The 21,421-nt window shown below is 49.4% G+C and overlaps 6 protein-coding genes across 6 annotated transcripts; 1 reads left to right on the plus strand and 5 right to left on the minus strand.

Annotated features, from left to right (window-relative positions):
- Positions 1–3,794: 3,794 nt before the first annotated feature.
- On the plus strand, positions 3,795–6,093 carry FMAN_10575 (uncharacterized protein; the record flags this gene model as incomplete). Its single annotated transcript, XM_041823951.1, has 4 exons — positions 3,795–4,268; positions 4,395–4,404; positions 4,460–4,546; positions 4,598–6,093. The coding sequence occupies 4 exons, from the start codon at positions 3,795–3,797 to the stop codon at positions 6,091–6,093; spliced, it is 2,067 nt and encodes a 688-aa protein (XP_041689480.1).
- A 1,142-nt stretch (positions 6,094–7,235) lies between these two features.
- FMAN_10574 (uncharacterized protein) lies at positions 7,236–8,449 on the minus strand (the record flags this gene model as incomplete). The annotated part of the gene is made up of 2 exons (XM_041823952.1): positions 7,236–8,280; positions 8,373–8,449. 2 exons carry the CDS (start codon positions 8,447–8,449, stop codon positions 7,236–7,238), a joined length of 1,122 nt encoding a protein of 373 aa, XP_041689481.1.
- Positions 8,450–9,775: 1,326 nt separating this feature from the next.
- Positions 9,776–10,192, minus strand: FMAN_10573 (uncharacterized protein; the record flags this gene model as incomplete). Its single annotated transcript, XM_041823953.1, has 1 exon — positions 9,776–10,192. One exon carries the CDS (start codon positions 10,190–10,192, stop codon positions 9,776–9,778), a length of 417 nt encoding a protein of 138 aa, XP_041689482.1.
- Positions 10,193–11,579: 1,387 nt separating this feature from the next.
- Positions 11,580–13,251, minus strand: FMAN_10572 (putative MFS transporter; the record flags this gene model as incomplete). The annotated part of the gene is made up of 5 exons (XM_041823954.1): positions 11,580–11,796; positions 11,846–11,943; positions 11,998–12,287; positions 12,342–13,033; positions 13,091–13,251. 5 exons carry the CDS (start codon positions 13,249–13,251, stop codon positions 11,580–11,582), a joined length of 1,458 nt encoding a protein of 485 aa, XP_041689483.1.
- Positions 13,252–14,617: 1,366 nt separating this feature from the next.
- Positions 14,618–16,186, minus strand: FMAN_10571 (uncharacterized protein; the record flags this gene model as incomplete). The annotated part of the gene is made up of 1 exon (XM_041823955.1): positions 14,618–16,186. The coding sequence occupies one exon, from the start codon at positions 16,184–16,186 to the stop codon at positions 14,618–14,620; it is 1,569 nt and encodes a 522-aa protein (XP_041689484.1).
- Positions 16,187–19,029: 2,843 nt separating this feature from the next.
- Positions 19,030–20,867, minus strand: FMAN_10570 (uncharacterized protein; the record flags this gene model as incomplete). The annotated part of the gene is made up of 3 exons (XM_041823957.1): positions 19,030–19,063; positions 19,121–20,650; positions 20,701–20,867. The coding sequence occupies 3 exons, from the start codon at positions 20,865–20,867 to the stop codon at positions 19,030–19,032; spliced, it is 1,731 nt and encodes a 576-aa protein (XP_041689485.1).
- Positions 20,868–21,421: the final 554 nt, after the last annotated feature.

Below are 21,421 nucleotides of genomic sequence, written 5' to 3' on the forward strand. Positions count from 1 at the left end.
GAGGGCGAACACCAATGTGGAATGCTTGGCCATCTCCTACATAGTCAGTATAAAGTATCAGCTCGGTGGAATCAGCTGAGACATGTTGCGTGAAGTGATTAAAATTAGCGATGAAACCGTTGTGGCTTTGGAGTCGTGCCAAATGGTAGATGAGCACGCTCCTAAGCTGGCCAGGGGTTACTGTTTTGGGGAATCCGGATGATGCTGACTACCTATATCTGAGATACTCTTTGAAGCAAGAGCAGACCAGTTTATGTGCGTTTCTCGAGAGAGAGAGAGGTTACAGATTTCGAATGGAAAAGACCAATTTCGAATTCTTCTGTTAAAGTAAACCTTCGGATCTGTAATCAACTCCCAGTGGCCAAAGACTCGGTAGCTGTGCATAGCAAAAAAAGAGTCTGTGATGCCGCAATTCTGCAAAGCAACGATAGCCAAAATATCTGACCACAACACCACTTTCAAGGTTCGTACTCCGGATGTATGTATGGACACACTGGGCGAGGATGTGTTCATGAACTCCATGTCAACATCAGAACCAGGGGTTGCGCTCTTGGTTGTGTCCCCCGCAATGTGCGCAGAAAAAGCAAACATAAACAATGAACATGGTGTTATGAGTGGTAGATGGCCCCAATAGAGTTCAAATTTTCTGGCTCTCATCGCCTGGCAGTCGATAATCATGGCAAACTGCGTCCCATTCGGGGCTAAATTTTGCGAGCTGACGTGGGGGTAGACCGGCGGGCCGGCATCTTAGCGAAGTTGTCAAAGCCTCCAGTCTCTCGAGCCCAGGGTTCTGAATCGCATTGGAGAGTTGAATACCTATCGTGATCAACCAACGAGTGGGCCGTCCGTGATGACCGAGTTAGGTTAACTCGTCGAAATGGTAGACAAATTTAGTCGTAATGATCGACCAACCTAGACAGGCATTGTCTCAGAGGGAAAGTATGCCTTGATCACCTGAGGGTCCGTGAGTAGGCGGTTGGCTGCGGAGGATGCGAGCTGGTCTTACCCCTACCCGTTCGGCTACAGGGCACGTACCATGTTGGAGAGTCAATTGGTGAAGAAGTAAGAAGAGGGTGAGTTGGTATTGAAGCTAGAATTTCCTCGTGGCTGGGAGACCACTGATGAACTCATGTCCAGGGAGGCTGTGAACTGCTTCAACTTTTCGAAGGAGCCGAGAAATCAACGCAACTTGTCTTGTCTAGAGCTCCGGAGCTCCAACAGTTGTGGACTGACCTGGGCCGTCGATTTCCAGTCCCCAGAAGCAATGCACCTATGCGCTAGCAACACATTGCAGTAGTGCGATGCAGATGGAAGAGGTTACAAGGTAATAGCGACATGGGAATACCATGTCAGTCAGCTTTGGTGTCGATGGAAAAGGGGTGATTGAGGTTTATCAGGTGCAGACGTACCATTCAAAGTAGTGCTTCCGCCAGGCAGAAAAGGACAGCAGTGGTTGATGCTAGTGATAAACGGACGAGTTAAAAGTGGCCGCTATGGATGTTTCTGCATATATTCTGCAGGAGGCAGAATGATGATGCAGCGCATAGCGGGCCGGGGGTCTAGATCTCTCCAGCCAACATGAGGCTTTCTGTTGGAAAAGCCATCAAAGAGAGACAAGCATGATCCTGGTTGGTGTAAAAGGAATAGGGGATTTGATGAAAAGTCCAGATTTTGATTGAGGAAGCTTTCAATGTGAGTTGAAAAGATCTAGTAGTACCTTGGGTTATTACCTACTACCTAGGTACCTTAGTACCTAGGCCTCGGGGAGCAAGAAAACACAAGACCTTAATATAGGGTGCCAAAATAAACCCAGTAAAAATATCCTAAATCTACCTAAGTCTAGATATTCTAAGTTTATGTAAAGTTACCTGAGTCTTTTTGTCATTTAGGATCACGGTCTCGAGTTTTCTTTCCTCCCCTAGCTAGGCAAGGAAAATATTCGGGGTCGGATGTCAGTTGGGCTGGAAGGACGGAGTAGCCTACTTGATCAGATTATGTACCTTCCTACACCTTGTGTCATCGGCCTTCGTGGAGAAAGGTGCCTAGGGTGCCTTCTCAGATGGGCAGTAAAAGCTGATCTGCATCGTGACTGACCTCTTTGAGGAAAGAAATTTGAGACAGATGCCGATTTAGTACAGAAGCACCTTTCCTATTCATGTCATCCGCTGTCAACACCATCATCTTTATCCAACCGACTCGCATTTTCCGTCACCACAACTTCTTTGTTGAGAATCCCACAGTACCTTGCCCACTGATGGAAGTTCCTTCACTTGATGCCCAAAGTCGATCGTGGTGCAAAGCTGAAGAGTCTTGCAACCCCAATTGGGGCCTTAACACTCAACACAGCCTGTCTGGGCTGATTCAAGCGAAATCTACCATCACCATGATCATCACTCAAAACAGCATCGGTTGGTTGCGCGATAAAGTGTGAACAAGCACTAGCAACGAATACTACTCAACGGGAATTTACAAACACAGGGGACTTGAAGTGATATCATGCTACAGCAGCGTTGCAACGTCGTCCGTTGATTTTCTTTACTCCAAAGTTGGTTGATGCTTTGTCGTGTGACTTTCAGAGACAGATCAACGTTGTCGAACCATACATAGACGCTACTCCACTTGTCGCATACAATACGGGCATAGACACGACTTGTTATCCTTGATTGGCCTCTGAAATTGAGAAAAGATCAAGCTCATCGAGATGTCTGCTAGATCGAGGCCCTTCCTCGTAATTCTAGGCACGGCACGTTTTACCTCACCATGATCTTGCTCCCGTATCCCAGGCATTTGCTAGCATTTATAGCACGACATTGTACGCACCACCTTGACGAAACCTGAGTCCTGAGCAGTCCAGACAGGAAATGTCCCACTTAGGCTGGGCTGCTTTGCCTGCTTTGCGTACCCTGAAGTATCTCTAGCAGGGCCCTGAAGACGCTAAATCTATGGAGGGTGGATATCTAAATACGCCATGTCCATGTTCCCCCATCAAGACTTTGGTGGAGACATCCGCCAAGGCTTAGAGTATCCTTCACGTCTCATTCATCATGGTCGTCCTAAGCTACTGAACTAGCCGACCTAGCCCCCAGCAGCTGGCCCTGGCATGACAGGGTCTGTAGGAGACCATCGATGGCATCGTCGAGCGGCCTGAAAAGATCCCTGGCGGGACCGAACGGCACATGGGTATTGAAGGTTATGTACCAGGTGTACCAAGGCCCCTGTGGGCTCTCTCACCTTGACCATGAGGCCAACCTCATTGCTAGGCTATGATAACTGTGGGGAGATGGAGTCGACAGACTGCAGAAGGGTTCCAGTGCTGAATCTCAAAACTCCTCCATACCAAATAACACCTCTCCACCCACATACTGTAGCCCCTCCATTCTCCTCACCTTTCCCTCCCTTTCATCTTGCGATTTTCGAACCGTCGCCTGTTCTGGGCGACTAAGGAGCTTCGATCAACCGTTGGTGTGTTGGCGTCGATAGCTAGTCCAGCCTAACGTCCACCGCCACCACCCTCTAGTCTCCACAGCTTCATGCTGAGTCGTCACGTCCAGCTTCTATAGACTGTGCTGTGCCTATACATACCGTACCAGATTCAATTGGGCTACCTAGTTATCTATCTAAGTCTTTACCGCCGGCTCTGGGACAGTCGGCACAAAACATCTTTCTCTCAACTCCTGTCTGAGGCATGGTCACCCTCTTCGATGGCTATCGAAAGTTCATTTGCATTTTCGCAGTCTGAACGAAACCTGGCTTGGTGCGATAACCATAGCATATCTCTCGAAAGCCGAAACAACATGGTGCCACCATCACCTTTACCAATGGACTCTTTGTGGATGTCTTCAGCAGCAACAGCAAATCAACTACAGCCCGGCCAGATTTCACCGTTGAGCGCAGGATTGGACAATTCTTCTGCCCCTACGATGGTCCATTCAGCTTCCTCGTCCTGCGCCGATTCTTGGAGCACGGACTATGTCGACCGAGACGATGTTGAAATGGACAATAATTGGGAGCAAGGCTCGGACGATATTCTTACCATCCCGAAGTTGGAGCCGGTCGAAGATGACCTTAACATGGACGATCTGAAAGCCGCCCCCCTGGCGCCAGCTTCAATGGACTCCGCCAAGATAGATCCGAAACCGAAACGACCACGAGGAAGACCAAGGAAACACCCATTGACCACGGCAGTGAGCGCAAGTAAAGTGACCAAGGGTCGATCAAAGACTGGTTGTATTACCTGCCGAAAGCGCAAGAAGAAATGTGATGAAGCGGTAAGTGATTTCACGAAGGCGTTAGACCTGTCACAGTACGAGGGGGGATGCCATGTCACCTTTCTCCCTGTCATGTCTAGTGCTTTTTAGTTCTTGAGCTGCCAACAGAAGGCTAATATGAAGTAGAAACCTCGATGTACGACCTGAATCATTCACCTGAGATATGCAAGATTCTAATCATTTGTTTCTAGGCATGAATTGCGAGAAGAACGCTGTGGTATGCGAGGGCTACCACGAAAAACAGATATGGAAGAGCGGCAAGGAAAAGGCCGAAGAGGGTACGTTCCCTTCCATGAAATACCGACACATCCTTCTAATTATCGCACCAGAGCGATTACGCCAGGAGGCCCTTCCAATCATTACTATGCAACCAATCTTCCATGGTGTCGAGACTGTCGAGGATAAGGTCTTTTGGAAACATTATATTACCCATTTGAGCAATGTCTTAACAGTTGAAGGAGAGGCCAGAAATGCATTCAAAGACATCATCCTTCACCTCGCCAATGAACACCAAGGCCTCATGCACTCTATCCTGGCGGTCAGCAGCAAGCACATCGACTGGGATACACCGTATGGTGCCAAGTTATTGGCCGACCATCCTCAGTCCAGTCGGGAGGCGTTGCAACAACGCGCCGACTATCACCACGACGAGTCCATGAAGCGACTGTACGAGGATATGGGACGGCCCTTGGATAAAGACGATCCCGAGTACAAGACCATTCTCTCTGCGAGATATGGACAAATGCTCTGCTTGCTTCTTCAGACGAGAGCCGATGGAAACCCTCGAGGTGAACATCGTGTGCACCTCCAAGCTTATCAGACTCTGATTCAACACTCACCCCCTGAGGACCCGGCTTTATATACTTTCATTACTGAGTTCTTCCAGTACCACATCTTTGCCGATGACTTGTTCTGGCACCCTGAGAATATGACAGCTAGACTGTCGTCTGAAGATTGGGAGCCTGTAGCACCGATACAGCCTCCCCGTTTGATAGGTGTTGGGGATGGCCTCTTCCAGTATCTATCTCAGATCACGACTATTCGAAACACGATCCGAGCCAACATTTCTGCTGGTGTTGACCCAGTGGTGGACTACACCAGCTTGTATCAGGCTGCTGAGATTGACGCGGCCATTCGCGAGTGGACACCAAACTGGCCATGGGGTGACAGCCGTGACCGAGTCGGACTGCTCTACAAGCAGATGATGTGGGTGTATCTTTTCCGGACGATCTACCCACCTTCAGTCTCCTCAATGCGCCGTTCGACGTTCAGCACCTTGCCCATCTCGGCCTCAACCACTGTTGCTCCTCCGCCACCACCACCCAGACGAGCTTCGATGATGGCCACAGTATCAAGGGGCAACGGTGTCACCGGGGCTGCTGATGTTCACATGGCCAGTAGCTGCCCAACATCTCGCAACCCTTCGAGGACAAATTCCATGCATGAACAAGACTCGTCAACATGCCAAGAGAGGGCATCTTCACCCCCACCTTCCAGAAGACCAGCATACCACGACCGACGAATCACGCTCGCTGTTGAAGAGTCTCTCACTATTTTGGAGTCATTCAAGCCTTCTGATCCCTCTCAGACCCTGCTACTTATTCCCTGTCTAGTCATTGGCACTGCTTGCTTTGAGCCAGCCCAACAAGAACGCATACACACTGCAGTGAGAGCTGTTCGTGGATATACAGGCCTACGGAACTGCGAGCGTGTCATGGAGCTTCTAGAAAAGATTTGGGCATGCATGGATCACGGCGACTGGCTATCTGTATGGGACTGGCAAGGCGTTGCTCGGCGAATGCGTCTTGACTTCTCCTGCGCTTGAACTATACGACAGCATGCGAATAACCATTCGTCTTATTCATATTTGCGTCACCATATACAACAACACTGGGGTTCTCCAGATCGTTATCACATGGTACAGCTTTTCATTTATGCATATAATGTTGACAGAGCCAATTTTATGACAGTATACCAGTCTGTTATTGTTGTTACTTTTCTTCCTGCAGCTCTGAAGTCTCTGAGAATTCGTTAGCGCCCGAAACAGCAGCTTGCGCATATATCTGAGATGGAAGCTGGGAAAGGATGAGGTCTGGTGTTTCAGCATCCAAGCCTAGATCACCATCTTGTCATTTCATCATTGAGGCATTACGACGCAAGGAGTCACGGGTTCGGTATTATTCACAGTCTGGTTTCCTTTTCCCTCAAGTGTGCCTTCATGGAGGCCCATGATTGTTTCATTGAACACTTTGGATGGCATTTGTCCGGGAGGAGTGTTGCGATTAGCCCGCTCCCAGACGAAGTTCACCTAGTTGATGGGGCTGGCGTTTATCTCTGGCCAGATGCACTTACAGAACGAGCGATGGTTTTTGAGGCAGAGAGTGACCAAAGCCATTCTTTCTCGCTGACTTAGTCTCATGATAACTGCCAAATGAAGTACACGGAGCATGGTCACACAGTTTGAGGCGAATAGATAGCGGCGTCATATTTAGAGACCAGGTACAACGGGCATGCTGATAATACAGCATGCTTTGGCTTTGACCATAACAACATGAAGTAACGTGCCAGGATCTAAACTGACCTCGGCAACGTTGGAAGACCATTCAACGTCCAATCAATCCCCAATTGCATCGTGACATATTCACAAAAGGAACAAAATACTCTGTACACAGGTACTAGAGCCAATAGCTTCATACGGACGTGTTTGTACAGCATAAAAGGCCGCATTCCAAGATAGAAGGCCCCAACGAAATATCAACATGTAAACGAAACTGGCGGGACAGCGATGGGCGCGCATATAATCTAAAACATAGAAACTCCTTCCGAGGACAAGCACAGCATGAGAAATACGACCATATCTCTCAAGCTCGTCGTGCCTGGCATCGCCCTTCAACCCAGCTATGAAGTCATCATCACCCTTGCAGGTGAAGGCTCAGCTGGGATTTCTCTTTTGATGTAATAACCGCTCTAATCATCACGCTTCTCGCCTTCAAAGTAGAACTTGCCCAAAGGCTCATCACCCCGTCCAGGCCCTACAAGACCCGAAGCAGGCGCCCTTGTCTCACCTCTATCCAACCTCTGGACAATACGCTCTGCCGCCTCCTGAGCAGCAGCAGCAGTTTGTGATGGGGGTTGCGACGCAGAGACAGGGCCTCGGAAGGTTGTGTCAACAAAAGAGTCGTTCTCTGGTGCTTGCCCTGGATTTGGATCAGTCGCGACACCGTCCATCATGCGAGCGTCCCGGCGCTCCTGAAGTGCAGACATACTCACAGGCGTGTCACCGCCCATATGAGTGTCACGCTCTCGCCGGGCGTCGCTCAGACCGGAATTGGTTCTTTCAAGACCCCAAGCTTGGGGGACCGTTCGACGATGATAGATGGGTCCAGATACGGTACTGCCTGCACCCTCACCAAATCCAACAAGAGAGGCAGAGCCGTCATCGCTCATGCGATCGTCATAACCAGCCACAGAACGAGCATTGGCACCATCGAGATCCTCGTCCATGGCGTCGGGATAGCCACCCATGCTTGCGACTGACTCGGCTTCACGGTAGTTGGTATCGGTACTAAACATGTCTTCGTCGTGTTCGCCGGCAGTTGTGCGAGTATCATCGCCGTCGCCAACATGGCTCTCAGTTGCGCTGGCCGTTCCGACAGTACTCATCTTGGTCACGGCGACAGGCTGGCCATTGCTATCGAAATATGCAGGTGTCAGGTGCTGCGTAGCAGGGTAGTTGGGCGGAAACCCAGTTGTAGAGGTTGGCGTGGTCTGAGGCGAGGGAGATGATGCTCCTTGGGCATTCGCTTGAGGAGGTGCCCGGAGGGTTGAAACTCGCTCGAGACCAGCGAGTCGGGAAATTCGGTCGGCACGTTCAGCCTCGAGGCTTTGGGTGGAAGGGTTATGTTGGTGTCCGCGACTAAGAGGACCCTGTGGGAAGTGGCCTCGATGACCATCTTTGATCGCTGTGGTGGATAGGGCGGAAAGCGAGGTAGTGGTGCTTGTAGGAGTGCCTCTGAGACGGGCAACGATGTCAGTGGACAAGTTTCAGGGGGCAAAGGCATCGCATCAAATGACAGGCAATGCTAGGAGCAAGGAAGAACACACGGCATCTCAGAGGGGGTCTCTGGTCTGGAGGTGGGAGGCGGGAGGTTGATGAAGGTCGGGGGCTGCGTCTGCGCCATGATGATAATAGCTCGTTTCGGCAGTGAGAAGTTGCCCGACTGAAACGCAATGGGTATTGTCTTTGCACAAGAGCTCCTGATGGTCGCAGAAGTGGATGTGGATGCGATGGTATGAGACGACGTCAGGTATCGAGGGTTTCGCCGTCGACAGCGCTCAGGAAGTTAGGCGCCTGCTAATATCAGGCGAAGGATACGACGAAGACTATTGCGTGACACTATCGTCGGTGATGGCTTGATTATGCACGAATGATGGCGATTGTTGTAAGAAAGAGAAAAGGACGTAGGGAATTGAGAGTGGGAAAAAGTGTAATATCGCAAGTTCAGCTTCGTTGTGTTGGTTGGGCTGGGCAAGAGGAATGAATGCAAGACATGCATTGCGACTTGCCATGTCTAGGTAGTTACCTAAGGTAAGGTAAGGTAAGGTAAGGTAAGGTAAGGCAAGGTAGTTAGCACAGCTCAAGGCACAGTGCGCCGTGAACCTACTGAAAACCCCCTACAGCACAAGCACAACAGGCACTGGAACTATTGGATGCGATTGGAGACGGGAGCTGTACTCGGAGGAATGAGGGGGAGGGGTCAAGTGATTGGGCCGACAAAGGGTGGATGGATTATGACGTCGATTGTAGATGTCGTGATTGGCCAGGGAGCATCGGTATCTTCGAATCGGGAATTATGATGCCAATTCTCTGACTCCAGGACCCTCAATAATACTTAAAATCAATGAATGCGGACGGTAAATACTGCCCGACGGTGAACATGTATTCGTGGCTTATCTCTCACCCTATGAGGATATGTTTTACACTCGCCCTACAATCAAGTTTATGCAGATAGGTCATGGCTATGGCATCAGGCCATGCCCATGCCCGTGCCCGTGCCCCAGCTAACGAAAGGGTGGCTCTAAAACGGACAAGGCACGGGGGGAGCTCAGGTTTCATTCCGGCGACAGCAGATCAAGAAGTCGAGAAATTCTTTTTATTTTGACCCAATTACTTATATCAACAGTTTTACTCCAATGCAATGCTCTTCCAGATCCAGGTGCGGATCTAGATAGTTTTTCTCCCATAACCTTCTTATTCCTTTCGCAATCTCGTATCTTTTTTCCCCGAAACACATGGCTTATCTGAGCGCCACAAACATACGCGTCCATCCACCAAATTACAGGCCAGAGAAAAATCGCCAATCCCCGTTGCCGTTGACATTCCGTATAGCGCCACAATCATGTGAAATAAAATGAATAAACCGCGTTCAACCAGAAAACGCTTGCCAAGAAGAACCACTGCAGAAGCTGAAATGTGCAATGATCTCTAGGGAGGATGGCAGATACTCTTATAGCAGAGCCATTCCGAGAGATGTGATGCCGAGTACCAACGACAGAACAACAACACCAGGAGTCATGGGCGAAGGAGAGCCAGCGTTGATATCAGGGACCGTAGTCTTGGGAGCAGGAGGGTCCCAGGTAATCGTGGGTCCATCAGCCGTGGTTTGAGAAGCAGCCGACTTCTCCTTTGTGGCAGACTTGGTATCGGACTTGTCGGTCTTTGATTCCTTCTTGTCATCCTTGCCCGTAGCAGTTGCAGAAGCCTCTTCTGTCGCGTCCGCTGTCTTGGAGTCGTCGGCAGTCGCGGAGGCCTTGTCGTCGGTAGCCTTGGCCTTCTCGACGGCAGTGGTAGACTCCTCGTCCTTGGCGGCGATGACACCGGTGAGGAGGATGGCGATGGGGAGGACGTGCTTGGAGAAACGCATGATGTCGGGTTATTAAGTGTTGAAGATGGATTGTTGAGTCGACCGACCAGTGGAGGAATAGGGGATACACCAAGACAACGGTCGAATATAGAAGAAGTGGTATACCCGTAGATTCCAACTGTCAGAGAAGACAAGCGAGAGACTTTGGACTGAGTTGGTCAGTAACGAAAGTGAATAGCACCCAAGAAGGAATTAGTTAGAAGGTAAGGATGAAGAAAGAGAAGCAGAAGCAAGTGGAAATGGAAATGGAAATGGAAATGGAAATGGAGACATTGGATGGAAGAAAACAGGGGAACATGGGAAGAGTCAGTAGCCTCTGTTAAGCCTCCGTTTTTCGACGCTAGGGCATGACTTGGGCACCTAAATTTGGAAACAAGGGTCCGCTAGTGCTAATGGAAGTCCACTGTGATCCTGGGGTACAGTACATGTGCATTATTCCACTGAGAATGAGCGTGTCTTATGGATTGAATGTCTCAGGGAGGATCGATCAATCAGGAGTGGCGAGACTGTTGGTATCTGGGCCGTTTATTTACATACTCTTGCCCGGTAACGGTACTAGAGTCTGAGGACATGTGCTGCTCAGCCTGCCCTGGCAGGTTAGTACTTAGGTAGTATCAACAACAGGAAGACTTGACTGATCATACAGGGGGTTGGGCAAACCAGCACCTAAACACGGGAGAGTACCTACACTTCAAAGTTATTCAATACAATGATACTGAATGGTCAAGACCTACAGCCTAGTATAACGTTCTCGAGTGTCTTCAACTGTTGACAATATTTCAGGCGACATTCTTCAACACAGCCCAGACCTCGTATTCAATATGCACCCACTGGCCCCATTATTACACGACACCACTTCCTTTGCTTGAAGGATGGATCATGGCAACCATTCAGCAGCTGACGTGCACAGCCCCAACAACGACAGTTGAACTGGACGTGCTGGCAATCCCTTCAACTGACTAAGTAGGTACAGTAAAACAGCCTGAAGCTGTAAATAATAACACAACAACACGAGTTGTGGTTCCATGATACATGATAAATACCAAATGCAACTGACCGATAAATTGCTCTCCTAAACCATGTGAAACTCCCCCAGCAACGATGGAACCATGTACCTCATCAAGCTACTATTAACGGATATTAGCGCCGTTTAGTTCCGGTACTTCTCCTTGGTGTTAGGTGTTAGTTACCCCGATGCTCTGCTTTGAACCATCAGTCATCTCTACCTAAAGGACGTATTTTATCTTCAAACCGTTATTTCTGTCTACTGCCCTCGGTAATCAACGGCCATTCTCATTATGTATATCCATTTCATATCGTATCCTCCGTCATCTCGATCTAGCCCCTTATAGCCCCAAATTCTCATTATCCTCTTATCAGATCCCCTCTAAATGGTATATCTATAACGTGGGCTCTCATCTCCAAGCTCAGCCAACTCATCCTCTCCCATTCCTCGAAACTTGTCGTCCATGAGACCTGCCTGTCGTCGCTCATTCTCTCGTCGGTACCACCACCACATGAATCCATAGATGACAGTGCCGAGAGCAACCATGCTGAGCGTTACAGCATGTCCGCGGATATATCGAGGCTTGTCTGAGGCAGGACTGGCCAAGGTTAGCAGAAGTCACGATATCAATCAGTATCGGGACTTACTAGATGAACGCAGACATGATGCCTGCCGCATTACCCCAAGTCAACTGCATTCCCGTACCAGTAGTACGCTTTCCGTAACGCGGCGAGTTTGTGGGCAACTAAACAACTGAGTCAGCTCGCTATAATTTATCATCATGCTCATATTAACGTACCCAAGCCAGTGGCAAGCCCACTACAACGTACAAGCCTCCAGCTACCAGGAAGCAGCCAAAGTAGTGAACACCAGACGACACATCGGCCAGCAGGACTGCATATCCAACAACGCTGATAACTCCAAAGATCACGCAGAAAAGTCCACGTTGTTGAAGCTTATCTGAGAGAAATGCGGTCGACATGTACGCCGCTGCACCGAGAAAGTAGCATGGCACGGTGAGGAGTTGTGTCTCTGCAACCGTCCAGTCACCAAGATCCCTAATAATGGTCGGGAGGAAGGTTGAGAACCCTACGTTTGCCAATCAGTGGACTGAGTGCTAGGTTTGGGGATATCGAAACTCACCATACAACATAGTGTCGACGCCAAACTGCGCAACACAAAACGCCCAAACCTTCCAGTCCTTAAAGGCGCACATCATGTCCTTCTTGCTAAACTCACGACTGGAAGCCGTGTTCCCGTACTCACGGGCGTGTCTCGAACGCATAAGCGCCCTTTCATTCTCGTCGAGGAAGTATGCTGTCTCTGCGTCGTTAGGCAGAGCGAAGTATGTGACAACACCAAGCAAGAAGCTCGGAATTCCTTCAATGATCATGATCCATCGCCAACCGCTCATACCATGGAGGCCATCCATATGTCCAATGCCATATGCCAACAAACCACCCAGAGCTCCAGCGACTGCAGCGCTAACGAACAGATAACCCACGCGAAGGGCGAGTTCTCTCTTGGTGTAGAAGAAAGTGAGATAGACCGTCAAGCCAGGGAACAGGCCTGCTTCAACAGCACCAAGAAGCAACCGACAAGCAATTAAAGCACCATATGAGTTGACGAGGCCGGTGAGGGTGGCGATGATTCCCCATGCAGCAGCAATGAACGCGATCCATCGACGAGGCGTGAAGAGCTTAAGGACAAGGTTGGATGGAACCTCGAAGAGCAAGTATGTGACGAACAGAATGGACACAGCAACTTGGAACTGGTTCGATGAGAGGTTCAGATCCTCTTCGAGTCCGTAAAGTCGGGCATTACCAATGTTGACTCTATTCGTTTTGAATTAGTCATAGGGACTCGGTGAGTGAGTGAGTTGTGTAACTTACCTGTCTAGGAAACTGAAGAGGTAAAGTACCATTACCAGAGGAATGATGTAGAAGTCCAGCTTCGCAACAAGTCTCTTCTCATCAGCAGCTGAGTTGGAGTCAGACTCATCGCTGAGACTGTGACGCCTGGGCGTACTATCTTGGCCGTCTTTCGAAGCCATACTAATTTATCTCTGAAGGAGTCATGAGTAACAGTCTTTGATAAGGATTTTCAAGAACAACTCACAATCGAAACAGGGCCCTCCCAGCCTCTTTGCTTTATAGCAAGAAAAACGAGCCCCTGCCCAATGCAACCGAGCAAAGGAAGCAGATATCCTCAGATGATAGCGAGAATGGGGAAAATACCTCCCACTCACGACAATCTTTTAAAAGATTAGGCGTGTGCTTGGCAATTCTTGGCGCATGAGGACTTGTAAAGTGGAGGATAAAGCAAAAGATAGACAAAAAGAAAGAAGGACAGCGGAAGAAATAGAAAAGGCAAAAGGACCAGAAGCAGAATATAGTACGACACTATTCAGAATTTTTTTCGTAATAGCTCCGCTTTCAGATCAAGTCAGGTCATCCGAAACTTGCCCGGTTGTACAAGAGTGAATTGAGCCGAGTAGACGCTTTTTAATTCCCTCGTAATGTACGGAGTACGTAGTAATATTATAGAATAAAGTATAGGATGTGACTCTGGGTGTTTCGATGATTACCAGGAAGAGTGGGTTCGACCTTTTTTGTTCTAGAACTGGGGGTTGTGGTCACTTGAGTCAATATGAGGTCGTGATGATTGGAGAGAGAGAGAGTTTGATGAATATACTGTAAAATTAAGCTTGATGATCGAATTCCTCATTAGAATCCCGTTGCTTGGTTGAACTATTTGTCTTTCTTGCACGCACATGTCTTGTTCTGAATGCACGACATCAAGTGGCGTCACCGATAACGGACATTATCTGCTGACTGAGTCGATCTATCGAACGGCGGATAAATCCACTAGAGTAGAGTTTCTTGAAGCTTAATTAATCAGCGGGAATAATATCACGTTAAGAGCAATGCCGGATACCAACGTTGCAACGTTGGACCATAAACAGACAAACAAACAGACAAACAAATAGAAGCTAAAACAGTGTCTCACATCAATTGCACAGAGAGTAGTTAATTTCGAGATATGGACGATCGGAAATAGTTAACATAGATCTTAGACTGTCAAATTTTAATTCTTTTTTATTGCATCAACGTATCTAATCCACTAAACACCTCAAATCATCCACACCTCTGTTGAACCCAAAATGGTAGCAGTGGAAGATATACAAGTCATGCAATGGGAGACATCATCTCCCGCTCTTGTTCGCTTTACCGATGTGTGATCTCGTCATACGCAAGGGAAAAAAAAAAGTAAGGGTTTACAATATGTACAGTATCTGACATTAATTATTTCCCCTCCCTCTAGCTACAAGGGGAAGTCTCATCGAATCTTGAAGTTTTCCTCATCCATCCATTCCATTACCAGTGACCACTGTGCTGGCCAACTGGCAACCTCATCGTTTACCTGTAGGGTTGTGCGGGCATCTCGTAAACGTTCTCAGGGGGTGCTGTTCCACGAGCGCTTGAAACCTGGTTGCCATCGATCTCAGCAGCATCATTTTGATGCCACTTGGTAGCAGCGCTGTCACTGGCCAGCTCAGCTGTATTGGCAGGGCTGTACATCTCAGCAGCATTGTGGTTAGGAGAGCCGCCCACAGGGTGTGCGTAGTTGTTCTCGGGAGTGGTAGCTGAATAGGCCTGGTCGCTACCAGCAGTGCGAGAGTAGTTGGTCTCGGGGCTAACGGGCATGTAGCTGCGGCCGAACTGCTGGGGCTTGGCGAAACCGGCACGTCCATCGCCCAGAGCAGTACCGCGGTAGCCCTCGGACTTGGTGGTGTTGCGGCTGGGAGCCAGAGTAGAGGCGGCGGCGGTTGTCTGGGACATGTGGGGGCTGGTACCGGCAGCAGCAGCGCCGCCACCACCACGGCCACCAACAGGAACCTCGGAGGCGCCAAAGACATCGTCGTACTCGGCCTTGTTCTTAGCATTGCGGCGCTTGCGAAGACAGAACCAAACGAGACCAGCAATGACGGCAAGGCCAGCAACACCAACACCAGCACCAATTCCAGCCTTGGCACCTGTAGAGAGGCCCCCGTCGTTACTGCTGCTGCTGCTGTTGTTATCAGAGCTGGCACCGCCAGTACCGGAAGGACCATACTCTCCAGAAGGAGCAACGGTCGCTGTGCGGACAACACCAGTGGTCACTCTAGTAGATGTGACAACAAGGGTGCTGGTGACAGTGACAGTGGTACTAGCACCTGCCTGCTCGGTCTCGGTGATGGTCTTGGTCACCTTGGTCTGGCTGCTGACGGTGGAAATAACGGTTCGAGAAATGGTATTGAAGACGGTGGTATCGGAGTCGCCGCCGCCCTCTGTCACAGTAACGGTGGTGGTGGAAGTGGCACGTTTGTGAAGACCTCGTCGGAAGGCTCGGAGACCGTAGTGCTCACCTTCGACCTGAGCGTTGAAGTGAGGAGGAGCACTGGTGGTGGTAGTATAGGTAGGCAAAGCAGGGGCAACGAGTTCAACACCACCAATGGTTCGAGGAGCCAAATCAAGGGCACGCTTCTCGTTAGCCCACTTTGTAGAGGTAACGTAGGTCGTAGTCGTTGCGGTCTCAGCGTCGCTGCTAGTAACAGTCTTGGTATCGAACGCAGTCGACGTAACGACGACAGTGGATGTAATTGTCTTCATGACAGTAGTCTGACGGCTTACGGTCTTGGCATCGGCATCAGTGACAGTCACCGTCTTGGTAACGATGACATCCTCAGCCGTGGTTGAGCCTCCATCGGAAGATCCATCAGTAGTAGATCCGTCAGCGGTACTAGAATCGTCGGTAGGTTGGGCGGCGGTAGTTTCTGCGGCAGTAGTGGCAGCAGAGTCGCTCGTGGGATCGGCTTCAGCAGTACTCGCGGGAGAATCGGTTGAGGGAGCAGCAGCAGAGTCGGAGTTGGAATTCTGACGGGCAACGAGTTGAGTGGCCTCGGCTCCGAGGAGCATACCCAGAAGCAAGAATCGTCGAAGCTGCATCTTGAACGGTCGGTGTTGTCGTCAATTCAATCAAGCCGTCGATATGAGGTGGTGGGTGACGGCGTGTAAGGAGACGAAGGAGTACCCGGGAGGGTTCGGCACAAGGAACGACAAATCCAATGGGGAAAAGCAGCGACCGTCTCAAATAAAGAAGAGGTCTCTAGTGTCTCGTGTCTGATAGGGGAGAGGGCGCAAGCGGTGGTCAAGTCGAGCAAAATGTCGCTGGATTGTCTCGGCTTGTGCGATGTGGATAAGGAGTACGAAAGGCACGCGCGGCAGCAAACAGCGAAGGCGCGTAAAGCAAAGGACAAAAAAGGAAAAAAGAACTGAGGAGGAAGAAAAAAGGGAGATAGTAACGAGTGTTAGAAAACAGTAGGAGCAGGACCAAGCAGTATTCTAGTGAATAACTACTCGACTCGTATTGTGTTAGTTTGGGTGAGACGAGAAGGAAAACGAAGGATGAAAGAAGAGGCGTAGTAGTAGCAGTGCGTGCCAGTTGCTGGTGCAAATACTACAGGGCAGTGAGTGAATGACCAAAACGAGGGACGGGGGGGGCCCAGGCTCGTGATGAAGAGGACTGGGAATGAATGGCGCGGGAAGAGCGGATTTGCGCGACGCCGGCCACACTAAAAATTTGCTTGCTGCCAGCGAGCGAGTTGCGTGTACGGGGAACGGGCTCTAAAATGTAGAGGGTACTTAGTGGCGAAGTACAGAATCCTTGGCACTTTGACAGCGAACTCCATGCATTGATGACTGTTGATTGGGGGAGACAAGATTTCAGTTGACGAATGATAGTGTTTGGATTGTTACAGTGAAACGGTCAACGGTTTACCGATGGTGAGCAATTATACAATATTAGACGTCAAGACGAGAGAGACGATATCAACAGTGAAAAGCCCTTCTACAGCCTCATTTAGAGGCTACCTAGACTGTGCAATACCTATTCGTGGCAAGCTGGGATTGACCTAGCAATTTGTACAGCAGACAAAATGGGCATTATAGCCCCTGGCCAGACACCCCTTACGGTCTAGCTCGTTTGTCATGGCGCTGCACCCCAACTCCTTTGAGATTGTTTAGTGTTCTATTTACGAGGTATACACGATGCGCAAGTAACGTGGACCTGTCGTCAATGCATCTCCTGCTGATCTTTACAGAGCGAGGCAAAAACGTGACGGATGCCCAGAAATGACAATCACCTGTAGTTTCGAATGACCAAGCACCCAAGACTGACGAAGAGGGATTGATGGAGGGAGTTTTGCACGATTGAGACTTTTTTCTCTTCGTTTTGGTTGCTGCAGACTAACGACGGCTACCATCCAACAGGGAAGTGGCGCGAGAAGCTAAGAAAGAGGCGTTGAACCGTTTATGCTTGTGTGTTGCTGAGTGTTGCTGAATGTGCATTGATTGGATTGGATCAGTTTAATGGCTGCCAACTACCTCGGCCTCTCACAGCATACTGTAGATAAGGGAGAGAGACGTAGCTGTAGGTAACTGCCAAACTTAGAGCACAAATTGAATAAGCATTCTAGTCCATAATTCCAATTACATGGTACTCGATCGCCCTGCCTGACACAATCTCCCGAGTGGTCATGAGTAACAAAGTCCCGGTTCGTATTTTGACAGGCTAACGAGGTTCCAGTGGACTTTCTGATTGAAGTGACCTGTGCTAGCGGCGCGCGGCGGGGCGGGGCCTCCACTGAAGAAATGACGGGCCCGGGTCCAATGAACGAGGCTCAGCGACTCGAGCACCTCAGGGTCTGACCCCAAAAATGGAACCCCTTCTGCCATCCAATTTGTTTCGATTTCCGTTGGGTCAACCGTCGGAGTACCTAGTCACTGTTATTGAGCTGAGCTGAGATGGAATCGACAAGGGCTTCGAGTCTTAGTGAGGCCTCTTGATTAACTTCCCGTACCCGGTATTGACACGACACGATCACTGTTAATTAGACTTTCAGCATCAGATCTTCAGGGTCCTGTCTTTATCAACTAAACTCTCACCCAGACTCAATCGGATTGGATGGTTGCATCGGCCTGACCGTCAGCCCAAATGCATATGGACACATGCATACGATACAACATCCATAATGAAATACAACCATGCATCTTAAAAGCCTTTCCCGTCTCTATATCCTATCTCCAGCCACTGATGCCGGTCTTGGTATTCGGACACGTTGCTGGGTGGTGAGACATGCACATATCAGTCGTTGTCTAAAAATGTTATTTTCGACTCTGCATCTCACGTCTAGACCCTGCATGGAATTCTTGGTCATGGCATGTTAGGTTGTCTTTGCCTCTCTAATTACTGACGCTTTCAAATCTTTGGTGAATCAGACATTGTCCGAGATGATCAAGATCGAGCGGGAGCATCACTCTCATCTGCCGTTATACCCGCGATCCTTAGTAAGAATCGTCTTTAGGATTCTCTATTCAAAACAGTAAGCTGTGGCTATAGGATACTTTCCAGGCTTGTGAAACGTTTCAGACGAGATCTGGGTCAGATGTGGCATGGATGGAATGCATAGTCCAACGTCAGCACTCCAAGTGGTCAGTTCTTCAGCTGCGCCTCGATTCAATCACGAGCTTTACACTACTCTCCCCATAGCAGACAGCCCTTAATCAATAGTGAACTGGAAATATGTGGCTGATCTTGTCAACAAAAAGGTTGTATTGGTTGGTGAGATGCAACATCTGTTTCTACGGTATTAAAATGATAACTCAACGAGAACATAGACCAGGTATGGATGGTCTTGCAGTAAATCTACCCCATGTGTCGTGTTCCTTTTACTATTACAAACATGACTATCCGCTTGCGTAGACTTGAATGAAATTGGTAGAGACAAAGTTTAGAAGTTCTCCTTGCCCCAAACAAAAGAGAATCTGCGTCAAGTTAGCTGAGGTTCTCACATCCATATCAACAATAGCATAGAAACTTACCCAGGCTCGGTGTACTTGTTACAATACGTATGCAGCGAACTTCCCAGTCCCTTGGGTCCACAGAAGAACACACCCGCCTCAGCAGGACTGTGCAGCTTCCTGATACCTCTAAAGATCATGTCCCAGTTGGGTCTGCCAAAGTTTGTCGGGCTGCGCAGACCAGTGATGGTGTCCTTGTCGGCGTTGGCATCGTTGATCATGATGTTTGTCGCGTCGTCGGCCTTGATCTTGGCTGTGAGGTACGTGTGAATCTCAATACGGTGGTCCAGATCCTGCGCTTCAACTGCCAGAAGCAGTGAGCGGAACCACTCGAAGGAGTCAAAGTCACGGCAAATCCAGAAGAAGTAGACCTTGGCTAGGCGGGTCTTCTTCTGGGGATAGTTCATTCGGTACCAGATGGACTTGAGGATGGAGGCGAACGGTGTAACACCGATACCTGCACCAACAAGCACCGAGACTTCGTACTTGAAGACATCTTCAGAGGCAGAACCAAAAGGACCGTCGACGTAGACTCTGGGGAGAACACGGCGGATAGCTGGATCGATCTCGGAGTCGCGTCCAGTCAAACCAACGACTTTGCTGGAATCGTTGCCACCGGGTTCCCTCTTCTTACTCCAATCACAACCCAAAGCCTTGGAAAGCTCCTTAGTAAAGTCACCCACGCAACGAATGTGGACCGAGATGTAGTCCTCCTCGGGGGCACTGGTCAAAGTGAAGGGATGGTACTGCCATAGCGAGACGGCAGGGCAGCACAAGAATATGTACTGCCCAGCTCGCGTCTTTGTGTGCTCCTTCTTCATCTGGATCTCGCAAACATTGCTGGGATGTTGAATGACCTTGGTGATGTATGTCCTGTGACGACCTCGCACCTCGCGTGCGATACGCTCGGCCAGGTAAATGAAACCGCTGTACATCCAGTATTGCCAGAAGACTCCAACAGCCGATGCGCCAACGCTGGTGCAGAACGGTGCAACATCTGGCTGAATCATGCAGAAAGCTCCGTGGATAGACCAGAAGAAGAAGAAAACGATGAACATGTGGTGAGTATACCAGAAGCGCTCAAAGTTTGCTCGTCGAGGCTTCTCGGTCGACGTGAGAACCATACCCATCAGCGCAATAAGCATGACATAGCCAGTCCAACCAGGTCCAGACACAAAATTGGCAACCAACCAGCCGTAGATACCAAGCTTGTACTTGATGGCGACCTGGGCAAAGTTATTCCAGTGAGCAATGGTATGGACCCAGGACCAGAAAACGATGGACCAGGCGGTGACGATGTGGAAGGTGATGTTCTTGTCGAACTGGAGGATGCCATTGAGAGGTGTCTGTCGAAGGAGCGAGATGAGGGTTCGAGAGACGGGGAAGAGAATGATGGCGACGTCGACATGAAGGACCAGAGCGGCTGAACGAGCTATGACGAAGGTGAAGCCGAAGAGTTCATTGGAGGTTTTGAGACTCTCTTTTTGAGAGTAGTGGACGCATGCGAAGGAGAAGATGAGTGCGTGAAGAAGCATAAAGACAAAGACGAAGCTGCAGCATGTTAGTCTGGATCACTCACTATAACGTGCCAGCGAACTCACAATCTTCGATAACCTTCGTTGATCATCCAGCGATCAAACTTTTCTCTTGACGATAGTTCCTGTTGCTTCTCTTGGGTCATCTCACCCGATAGCAGCATTCGCGTTAGGGGAGTCCATCGTGATCGCTCTGAGGGCTTCTCTCCCCAATCCTGCATTTGATAGCTCATCTTGAGCGAGGGCGAGTTGAGTCGGTTAAGTCAACCGACTAGAATTATCGGACTTTGCTTCGATAGGTGTTGGTCGTATTGTCGCTCCTCGGTCCTCGAAACCCAATCAATAAACCACCTTGAACGACAGTGTCGATTATTCAGAACCAGCTGAACAGTTGAATTTCCGTAGCCAATGAAACAGTTCAAATAGTATAATATAAACAAGAAGAATAAGAAGAAGAATGAGAATAAATGCTGTCTAGAGCCTCAAGATTAAAAGAAACACAACTTCTCATCGAACCATGACTTGTCGACAGAATAAACACAAGAGAGCGAACAATGGAGAGAAGAGGGGAGGAGGCGGAAAGCAAGGCAAGGCAGGGCAGGGCAGGGCAAGGGTCTAAAGAACCAGAAAAGAAAAAGGGAAATTCAAGCCGTCGAAACTCAAGGGGCCCTAAAACATGAATGAGATGATTTTATTGCGTGGTCTCCTCTTGTAGAGAAATAAAAACGGAGTTTGGCGACCGGACTTGATACCAGGCACAGACGGCGAGTGTCCGGGGTTAGCGCTT

This window comes from Fusarium mangiferae (genome assembly GCF_900044065.1).
Source record: "Fusarium mangiferae strain MRC7560 genome assembly, contig: FMAN_scaffold016, whole genome shotgun sequence".
Taxonomy (NCBI): domain Eukaryota; kingdom Fungi; phylum Ascomycota; class Sordariomycetes; order Hypocreales; family Nectriaceae; genus Fusarium; species Fusarium mangiferae.